Below are 10975 nucleotides of genomic sequence, written 5' to 3' on the forward strand. Positions count from 1 at the left end.
CATGATGTTTTACCCAGGTTCAGGCCCTCTTGATGGAGGTAAAACCCTATGTCCTGCTTGATTATTCTTGATGATATGAGTAGTACAAGGGTTGATCTACCACGAGATTGAAGAGGCTAAACCCTAGAAGCTAGCCTATGGTATGATTGTATATTTTCCTATGGACTAAAACCCTTCGGTTTATATAGACACTGGAGGAGGTTAGGGTTACACAAGGTCGGTTACAAAGGAGGAGATATCCATATCCGTATTGCCTAGCTTGCCTTCCACGCCAAGTAGAGTCCCATCCGGACACGGGATGAAGTCTTCAATCTCGTATCTTCATAGTCGAACAGTCCAGCCAAAGGATATAGTCCGGCTGTCCGGAGACCCCCAAATCTAGGACTCCCTCAGTAGCCCCTGAACCAGGATTCAATGACGGTGAGTCCAGCGCGCAGTTTTGTCTTCGGCATTGCAAGGCGGGTTCCTCCTCCGAATACACCATGGAAGAGTTTGAATACAAGGATAGTGTCCGACCCTGCAAAATAAGTTCCACACACCACCATAGAGAGGATAATATTTCCACAAATCTAATCTGCTGACACTCTTTGACAGCATGACATCACACCACGGCCCGGTAATTATTCGAACCGTTTTTCTTTAACCAGCCCCACACATAACGCGAGGCGGTTTCTTGACACATCTTGTCAAAGTAGAGATCGTTTTCCCCTTATCATAGGATTCTCATCAATACAAACGTGGGTAACCCAACCATACCTGTTGGTATGACTCCTAGATCTTCGGTAAGTCTCGAACGACCACGGGGAGGACGCCTGATATCCAACCCTTTTATAAAGGGACAAGGCTTTTTCTTTTTTCCCTCCCGTGCTCAATCGAATCCTTCCCCCGCCTTGAGTTCGAACACCCAAAGCCCAGGTCAGGTGCTTCGGACCTTCAATCATGTCCGGATCCATCCTTCAAGGCTGGTGGATGCCGTCCTCCGTCATGGAGGAGGACATCAAGAAGTTGAGGGAGGCCAAATATCTGACCGCCGAAATTTCGCATAGGCTGCCCGCCCGAGGGCAGGTCGTCCCTACTCCCGAACCCAACGAGAACGTCGTGTTTGTCTCCCACTTGCTCTGAGGACTAGGCCTCGCTCTGGATCCCTTTGTAAGGGGTCTTATGTTCTATTACGGGATGGATTTTCACGATCTGGCCCCGGATTCCCTTCTTCACATCTCGTCATTTATTGTCATTTGTGAGGCCTTTCTCCGCATTACCCCTCACTTCGGCCTATGGCTCAAGACCTTCAACGTGAAGCCGAAGATGGTCGAGGGGCAGTACGCAGCATGCGGAGGTGCTCTAATAAGCAAAATTGCTGACGCTCCATGGCCAAAGGGTTCCTTTCCAGAGGTGTCTGGATTGTGGCAACGGGAGTGGTTTTACGTCACAGCTCCCCGAAGTGCCAAGTGGGTAGCTGCCCCCACCTTTCGCTCGGGCCCTCCACCACAACTGATGTCATGGATCAGCAGGGGGCGGAGCTGGGGTCCAGCCAAGGACGTGCCACTATTGCAGAGCCATATCCGAGATCTCTTCGAGGGAGATTTCAGTCTGGTTATGGTAATGCAAGTTATGCTGGTTCATCGAGTCCAGCCTTGCAAACGCCGGCCCCTCCGCATGTGGGAATTCAACCCGGAAGGATCGTACACTATTCAGAATTTCCTCAGCATGACGCATGAGGAGATGTACAAATCGTTCTTCGGACCCTAAATAGAGTGTCCGGACACTAGCGAGGACGTGGGCCTGAGCTGCAACCGCCCCGCTGCCCAAGTAAGTAATCCCATGGCCGAACACACTGTCCCTTTATTTATCATGACATCATTCTGAAGAATCGCTCTTTGACCAGACTAGATAACAAAGGCGAAGATGATCCGGTGTTCGGCCCCCCTTCCTGAAGGCTTGGACAATCTGGTGTTGGAAAAGATGCTCGAGCCAGCACCTTGTCTAGTGCCCTCAAAGGAAGATGAAGGGGGGAATAAAGAGGGTGAAAGCGGGCCTCCATTGCTACCTATTCCAATCGAGGGAATGAGCGCCTCCACGAGGGAGGATAACCAAGGGGGAGAATCTGACATTCTCTCTCCCCAGGGAAGGAAGAGGACTACCTCTGAAGAGCCGGAAACTAAAGTTTCCAAATGGGAGAAGAAATCTCCGCCAGAGGGTCCTACCTTGGAGGTTATTCCTGCCGCACAATGTCCGCGCGGGGATCAGCCCTCTACCAAGCTATAAGTAATCAAAAAGTACTTAATAGTGAAGATATCCTACCTTACGTCCGAAGACAATAACCAATGCTTGTAAATTGTAGTCCGGATCTCAGCCCTTCTCGACAGAGTTCATCCTTGGGGGATCTTCTTCCGGAGATGATGGAGAGCGAAACGCCTCCCCCGCACTCCCCAGGTCAAGAAGCGGGCAACCTTGAAGTGTCATCACGAAGGGTATCTCCGGATGTAATATCGCCAGAGGATAACCCTCTGGTTGCCCGGCATCCCCAGTATCCGGCTCCTGATGAGAGCGACAGCAAGGGTCCGTACTGTGTGCGGTCGGACGCGTTGAAGGATCTTCTAGGGAAAGCTGTCGTCTCAGAAGCGCATCGTACGCTAATGGGTACGGTAATTGAAAGGATTTCATCCGCCGAAAGCGGTTTGCGTGAAGCTTTTATGAGTCTGCTGAAAGGCTCGAGGTACGTAAAATAATGTATGCCTTTAATAGTATCGCATACGTTAGGTATGTCTATGCAGATAGTAGCCCCTGAGACTCTGGTTATCATTGAGAACGGCAGCAAACAGAGGATCATAGTCTCAGGTAATAACCAGACCGCCTTTATGTGCAGGTGGTTGAAGCTCCGGTGGCTAGCCGGACTGATGGGTTTGCCAAACTAAAGCGGCAACTGGATGCGGAAGATGCCGACATCGTGCTTGTCAACAAGAGGCTTGACGAGGCATAGGGTGAGTGGTTTTTCTGGTGATCGTCACATAATAAGAGCAGCATGATGCCAGTATCTTTAATATGTTGTGACTGCAGATGGAGCGGCCACCGTGGAGACCCTTCGGGCGGAGCTTTCCCGAGCCAAGGAGCAAGCAAGGAGTAGCAATGCGGCCGCTTTACAGGAGGCCGAAGAGTTAAGGGCCGAACATGCCGCACATTGCGAGAGCAAGGAAAAAATTGCCAAGATGGCTGTGGAGTTAAAAGATGCTGCTGACCGTTACCGGATTCTTGAAGAGGAAAACCGGGCGAAGGCGACGGACCTGGAGAAGGCCCGGGTGGCTGCCAAGGAAGCCCGCTCCAAAATTAGAGCAATGAAGGAGGAGCTGAATCAAGCTGCAGATATCGTGTCTGGGAAGCCCTTCTTGTTGCGGACTAAGTTCGGAGATCCGAAGTATGCTCCTCTGGACCGGCTATGGAGTTCTGCGGACGCGTACATGGATTTGGCTGCAAGTGCTGCGGATGCGACCGAGTACTTCAAGGATCAGGAAGGTCCTGAAGTGGAGAAGCTGTTCTGGTCACAGTTTCACGCTCCAGTTCGTCCGCTGTTGCTAAATGAGCGATTGACCGGTTGGGCCAAGCTCCATAGATTATCCGGACTGGCCATGAGGTCCGTTGTGGATCATTTGTGGCCAGGAGGGCCAAGGCCGAATAGCTACTTTAGCTTAGTGCAACAATTCCTTGGCGTTGTGCCACGCATCGATGCTGTAAAGAGGTCGGCGTGCATAGAAGGCTCGCGGATGGCCCTTGCCCGTGTCAAAGCATACTGGGCGGAGATGGATGCCACCACTGTTGTGGGACAGGGTTCGGCCATAGGCCGAGTGGCTGCCGAGAACTACTTTGAAGAAGTTCTTGAAGGCGCTCGTTCGATAGAGGCTCAGTGCTCGAAGAATATTATGTTTGAGTGACATGTATTCCCATTGTAAAAACAATGTTTTATTGAATTTATCAAGGCTGTATTTATACTTTTGCCCGAAAGTACAATGATGCCTCCTGTGCGGCCATTTATGTATATATATATAATGCGGGGGTGTTTGCAGAAGACGCATGTTCACACTTGATCCAACGTCTTGGTCCATTAAGGAGGTGATAGCGCAGCGAACTAGGCAACCGGACTATAATGCTTTAACACTTTCACTTAGCCAGAGGATTTTGATAGTGGGGCTACTATATAGCCCCTGGTGGCTCCGCGCTCATCCGGATTCGGGGAGCGTATATGCCTGGCCCGGAAACGGCCCTTCGTTAAGGCGGAGGAATCCCGAAGATTCCGCTAGGTCATCGAGTGGTTGACCAGTCTCACGCTATATCATGACAGTCAGTTTTCGGCTTTCTCTACTGAGGTGCTCGTCCGGATGAACCAGGGCACAATCGCAGTAGTTCTCCTGGTGCCGCCTTAGCCGAGAGAGCAGAACGTAAGGCTGCAAAACACAGGAGCTGGGCAAACCCAACATTTGACCAAAGACATGATTCGGAGCTGATGCATATAAGGCCAAACTCGCGACGCCAAACACTCCCTAAGGTATTCGGTCTTTATGATGTAAACTGGGCCTAAAGAATGCCCTTTGTAATAAGCCCCTGGTGTCCAGGTACGTGCAATATTCTGACATGGCCACATGCCAATACGTCAGCATCCTTCTCAATTGTACTGAGAATCCGAGGGATGTGTATCAACAAGAGACAGTAAAAAAGGTTTACGCAGGGTCTTAATCTAAAAAGAATGCTTGGAACGGGTCCCTGCTGCACGTCTGTGCCTGTGTCTCCGTTGTGCCGTGTTGTGGATGGGTGTAGCACGATGGTCATCTGTAAAAGAGAGGAACTTAGTTGAAAATTTGTCGTCCAAAAAGGTAGGTTATACTAAATAAACTATATACAGTTCAAGATGAGTAAAGTTGAGCCTAATTGCCCCTTGTTTGTGCGCGTCGAGCCCCTTGTATTGTAATAGCGGTATAGCCATCAAACCTGTATCAAGTACATATAGCTGCGCCGGACTCGTCTAACCGCGTCCGTGGTCTTAACGACCTGGCAGATGCATTAGTTGGTGAGGCCATTTAGTGTGCGGCTGTGAAGGCAGCCGCACGGTCTTCCGCGTGCAAGGAGCGCTCAATATTTCCATTTACTGTAATGATGCCACGTGGACCGGGCATCTTAAGAATGAGAGAAGCGTAATGCGGTATTGCGTTAAAGCGAGCGAAAGCTTCGCGTCCGAGTAGTGCTTGATAGCCACTTTGGAATGGAGCGATATGGAATGTTAAATTTTCACTGCGGAAGTTATCGAAAAAGCCGAATATAACCTGTAGTAGCAGGGAGCCCGTGCAATGGGCCCCTGGGCCTGGCATTACTCCTTTAATGGTAGTGTTGCTGCGGCTAATTTTTGTTGGGTCTATCCCCATTTTGTGGACTGTGTCCTGATATATCAGGTTTAGACTGCTGTCGCCGTCCATCAGGACTCGTGTGAAGTGGTATCCGTCAATTATTTGGTCTAATACCAAGGCAACCCATCCTGCACGCCGGATACTTGCCGAGTAATCCCGATGGTCGAAGGTGATCGGTTGGGACGACCAGTGGCAGAACTCCGCGGCGATAGGCCCTGGGGCATGTGTTTCTAGGAGTGCCGCTTTGTTTCTCCCCTTTGTCACGTGTAACACGTTTACTATTTTGACTCTGGTGGGAATTTCTTCTGTTCCCCAGTGCTTTGCTTGTGAGGCTCGTCCTCATCTTCGCTTGGTGTATCCTGCCCCTTATGTTCGGCGTTGAGCTTGCCAGACTGCTTGAAGACCCAACATTCTCTATGGGTATGATTTGCAGGTTTATCGGGGGTGCTATGGATCTGACATATTTGGTCCAGAATCTTGTTTAGGCTAGACAGTTCGTGTTTGTTGCCTTTGGAGGGCAGCTTTTGCTGACCTGGCCGAGAGCTTCTGAATCCGGTGTTTACCGCCGTGCTCTTCGGGCTGTCTTCTTTATTCTGGCGCTTGTTTTTCCTGTGTCATGATTTCCCGTTTCCGTCCCTGACTTCGGATGTACTTGGGTCGCTGGTGCTGTATCGGGCTAACCAGCTGTCCTCGCCCACGCAAAAGCGGGTCATGAGGCTTGTTAATGATGCCATTGTTCTCGGCTTTTCTTGGCCGAGGTGTCTGGCAAGCCATTCGTCTCGAACGCTGTGCTTGAAAGCTGCTAAGGCTTCGGCGTCCGAACAGTCGACTATTTGGTTCTTTTTAGTGAGGAACCTGTTCCAAAGCTTTCGGGCTGACTCTCCGGGCTGTTGAGTTATATGACTTAAATTGTCTGCATCCGGTGGTCGGACATAGGTCCCCTGAAAATTTGCCCGAAAGGCGTCTTCGAGCTCTTCCTAGCATCCAATGGAGTTTTCGGGGAGGCTTTTAAGCCAGTGCCGATCTGGCCCTTTGAGCTTGAGGGGTAAGTACTTGATGGCATGGAGATCGTCTCCTCGAGCCATATGGATATGGAGGATGTAGTCCTCAATCCAGACCCCAGGGTTTGTCATTCCGTCGTACGCCTCTATGTTTACGGGTTTGAATCCCTCTGGAAATTCATGGTCCAGCACCTCATCGGTGAAACATAGGGGGTGTGCGGCACCCCTGTATTTGGGTGTACCATGGTGTTGGGATGTTTGTTGTGTTTCATTGCATGCTGGAGCACGCTTGCGTGGCCCGTAGATGGATCTGGTTGTGCCGTCCTTTTGATGCGAGCCCTCACGTGGGTCGCGTACTGGCTTATGTGCGGCGTCGTTTGTCGCTCTATGTTGGCCACAAGGTCGTCTATCCGACCGGATGGCCGTTTTGTTTTTTGGTTGCTGGGGATCTAAGGCCTCCTCATCGAATTCAGGTAGCAACTTTCGCTTCGGGTAGCTCTTGGTGTGGCGATTACCATCGTACTTCGCTGCAGTGTTGAGTACTTCACTCCATCTGATTCTGAGTGTGTCTTGTGCAGCCCTGAGCCTTTGCTTCTGCTTTTTCAGACTCCTCGTAGTGGCAACAAGCCTTTGATGGGCATTCTGTTGCTCCGGGTGCCTGTCCGGTGTGATGTCATCCGTACTGTTATCTTTGACGAAGTCGGGTTGTTCAGTTTGATTCTCCGTGTTGCCGTGGTCGGGCGATGGTTCACCCTGCTCTATCACTGGGTCTATATGATCGCTGTTTCTACCGAGGCGGGATTTCGAGTGACGCTTACGCCGCCGCTTTGACTGCTTCTCGAGGGAACAACCCTTCACCGCGTCCTTCCGTTCCTCGTTGTCGTTTTCTTTGGGTGTGTCCACCATGTATACATCATATGATGAAGTGGGCGTCCAGTGCCCTGTGGGCAGTGGTTCCTGTTCGTCTCCTGCATCGTCGTCCATACCGTCGATGTCTTCGGAGTCGAAGTCGAGCATGTCGGTCAGATCGTCGACAGTGGCTACTAAGTGGGTGGTGGGTGGGCGGCGAATTTCTTTGTCATCCGCATCCCCATCGTGCCGAACATAGTTCGGCCAGGACTCTCTTGACAGGGAGAGAGACCTTAATCAGTTCAGTATGTCGCCGAAGGGTGAGTGCTGAAAGATATCCGCGGAGGTGAACTCCATGATCAGCGCCCTGTCGGATTCAATAGGCACGGGCGCAGGCGGTTCGGAGTCTATGGCCAGGGAAGAATCCCGCAATTTGGCGTCACGGCGCTCGTGAAGGGTAAGGTCGATACTCGGCTTGATCGCCGATGAGAGTGCGGCCTCCTTGGCGGGGTCTATCCACCCATCACTGGATGGCGTGATTGGCTCTGATTTGAGGGTCCAAGCAGTCGCCGGTGTGATCTCCCGAATACTGTTTGATGGTAGAGCTAAATCATGCTCATCGTGACCGTGCGGTGCACTCAGCAAGGGCTCGAATCCGTCGAAGATCAAGTCTCCGTGGATGTCGTCTATGTAGTTTAAGTTTCCAAATCTGACCTGATGGCCAGGGGTGTAGCTCTCGATCTACTCCGGATGGCCAAGTGAGTTGGCCCGCAGTGTGGAGCCGCCGAATACAGAGATCTGTCCGGGAAGAAAAGTCTCACCCTGGACTGCATCACTGTCGATGGTTGAAGGAGCCATCAAGCATAATGATGACGACACAGAGGAACTCTCAATGAAAGCACCAATGTCGGTGCCAAAACCGGCAGATCTCGGGTAGGGGGTCCCGAACTTTGTGTCTAAGGCGGATGGTAACAGGAGGCAGGGGACACGATGTTTTACCCAGGTTCGGGCCCTCTTGATGGAGGTAAAACCCTACGTCCTGCTTGATTGTTCTTGATGATATGAGTAGTACAAGAGTTGATCTACCACGAGATTGGAGAGGCTAAACCCTAGAAGCTAGCCTATGGTATGATTGTATATTGTCCTACGGACTAAAACCCTCCGGTTTATATAGACACCGGAGGAGGTTAGGGTTACACAAGGTCGGTTACAAAGGAGGAGATATCCATATCCGTATTGCCTAGCTTGCCATCCACGCCAAGTAGAGTCCCATCCGGACACGGGACAAAGTCTTCAATCTCGTATCTTCATAGTCCAACAGTCTGGCCAAAGGATATAGTCCGGCTGTTCAGAGACCCCCAAATCCAGGACTCTCTCAGCCCCCCTAGGCGAGATCATTGGGTGTCGAGACGCCTCTCGCCGGGTCGCCAAGTGGGCGCTCGAGCTAGCCGGCCACACCATCCTCTACGAGCCTCGCACTACGATCAAGTCCCAAGCTCTGGCCGACTTCTTCGTCGATTGGACCGAGACCCAGTACCTGCCGCCGCCGCCGGATTCAATGCATTGGCGCATGCACTTCGAGGACTCAAAGATGCGTCTCGGCCTAGGGGCCGGCATTGTGCTGTCTTCCCCGAAGGGCGACCGGCTCAAGTACGCACTCCAGATCCACTTCACCGCCTCCAATAACGTCGCCAAGTATGAAGCCCTTGTGCATGGCCTCCGGCTCTCCAAGGAACTCGGCATCCGACGCATCCTGTGCTATGGTGACTCGGATTTGGTGGTGCAGCAGTGCTCCGGCGAGTGGGACGCCAGCGACCCCAACATGGCGAGCTACCGCTTCCTCATCCAGAAGTTGTCCAGATTCTTCACAGGCTACGAGTTCCTCCACGTCACACGCGCGGAAAATGAGGCAACCAACACGCTCGCCAAGATCGCCTCGTCCCGGCAATCCATCCCATCCGGTGTCTCCCTCGAGCACCTGCACAAGCCGTCCGTCAAGCCGTCTCCGGACTCCGAGTCCATCTACGTCCCGGATGACCCGACCGCGCCTCAACCCAGCCCGGGGACTGCCGAACCTGGCCCTGGGACCGTTGAACCAGGTCCGGGGACTGCTCAACCCGGCCTGGGGGCTGCGGCCATCAACCCGGCCGCCGCCATTCCCAACACGGGGGCTGCTGAACCCGGCTCGGGGGCTGCCACCCCAGAGCCCGCCATGGTGGCCGTCTTCGCCGTGGTGACGGCGCCATCATGGGCCCTACCCATCTCAGAGTTTCTGGAGAACGGGGTCCTCCCCATGGACGAGACCGAGGCCCAAAAAGTGCAGTGCCGGGCGTCCGCGTACAACATCATCAACAACGAGCTCGTCAAGCACAACTCCACTGGCATGTTCCAGCGCTGCGTTGAGAAAGACAAGGGCATTGAGATACACCTCGACATACACCAGGGCAAGTGCGGGCACCACGCCGCCTCGCAGTCCCTGGTGGCCAAGGCTTTCCGCCATGGTTTCTACTGGCCCACGGCCCTCCAAGACGCCGAGTCACTCGTCCTCAAGTGCGAGGGATGCCAACACTTCAGCAAGCGCAACCACCAGCCGGCGTCAGCATTCCGGACCATCCCGATCGCCTGGCCCTTCGCGGTCTGGGGACTCAACATGGTGGGGGCCTTCAAGACCCCTTGAGGCGGCATGACGCATTTGCTGGTGGCAGTGGACAAGTTCACCAAGTGGATCGTAGCAAGGCCAATCAAGAAACTGGACGGGCCAACGGCCATCCGATTCATCAAGGACATCACGGTGCGCTACGGCATGCCGAACCGCATCATCACGAACAACGGCACCAACTTCGCCAAGGGAGCGCTCACGCAGTACTGCTCCGTCTCCAGCATCCGCCTTGACCTGGCTTCCGTTGCACACCCGCAATCCAACGGCCAGGTCGAGCGGGCCAACGACCTCATCCTATCCGGCATCAAGCCATGTCTCGTCGAGCCGCTCATCCATTCTCTTGGCAGCTGGCTCGGCGAGCTGTCGACCGTCCTCTACAGTCTCCGAACAACGCCAAACCGGTCGACCAAGTTCACCCCGTTCTTCCTTGTCTATGGAGCAGAAGCCATCATCCCGTTCGACGTCGAGCTCAACTCGCCGCACATCACGATGTACACTACAGCCGAAGCCAAAGAAGTTCATGAACACGGCGTCGACTTGCTCGAAGAAGCAGGTCTCCTAGCGCCCAGCCACTCAGCCATCTATCAGCAAGGCCTGAGGCACTACCACAGCAAGAAGATCAAGCCCCTCGCTTTTCGGGAGGGAGACCTCGTCCTCCGAGTCGTCCAAGAGCAGACCGACCAACACAAGCTGTCCTCCCCATGGGAGGGCCCCTTCATCATCAGCAAAGCCTTGTGTGATCACAATGCCTACTACCTCATCGACGCCCGCAAGTCAAACAAGCACAAGAGAGACACCGCTGGCGAAGAAACAACCCGGCCGTGGAACGCAGAACTCCTCTGGCCATTTTACAGTTAGCTGTGTGCAAGTATGTATCACTGCCTTTTGTAATCATCTGAAAACTATGGAGTCCCTGAACAATGCGCGGGGGCTGCCCTTTCCGACCAAGCTATTGTGTCTCTTGCATTTGTGCATTATTTACCTCTTTATCAAACCCGGCCAGCGGTCCGACTTGCTCGACCCGGGGGCTCGGGGGCTGGCCTGCTTGGTCACTACCCGCCGCCTTACCTAGCAGT

At 53.1% G+C, this 10975-nt stretch overlaps 1 protein-coding gene across 1 annotated transcript; it reads left to right on the forward strand.

Moving 5' to 3' along the window:
* The first annotated feature begins 10043 nt into the window (after positions 1–10043).
* LOC147959317 (uncharacterized) lies at positions 10044–10757 on the forward strand. Its single transcript, XM_087532599.1, has one exon. It carries the CDS (start codon positions 10044–10046, stop codon positions 10755–10757), a length of 714 nt encoding a protein of 237 aa, XP_087388725.1.
* Positions 10758–10975: the final 218 nt, after the last annotated feature.

Source organism: Triticum urartu, chromosome 7A (assembly GCF_056163025.1).
Source record: "Triticum urartu cultivar PI428250 chromosome 7A, HENAU_Tu73, whole genome shotgun sequence".
Lineage (NCBI taxonomy): Eukaryota > Viridiplantae > Streptophyta > Magnoliopsida > Poales > Poaceae > Triticum > Triticum urartu.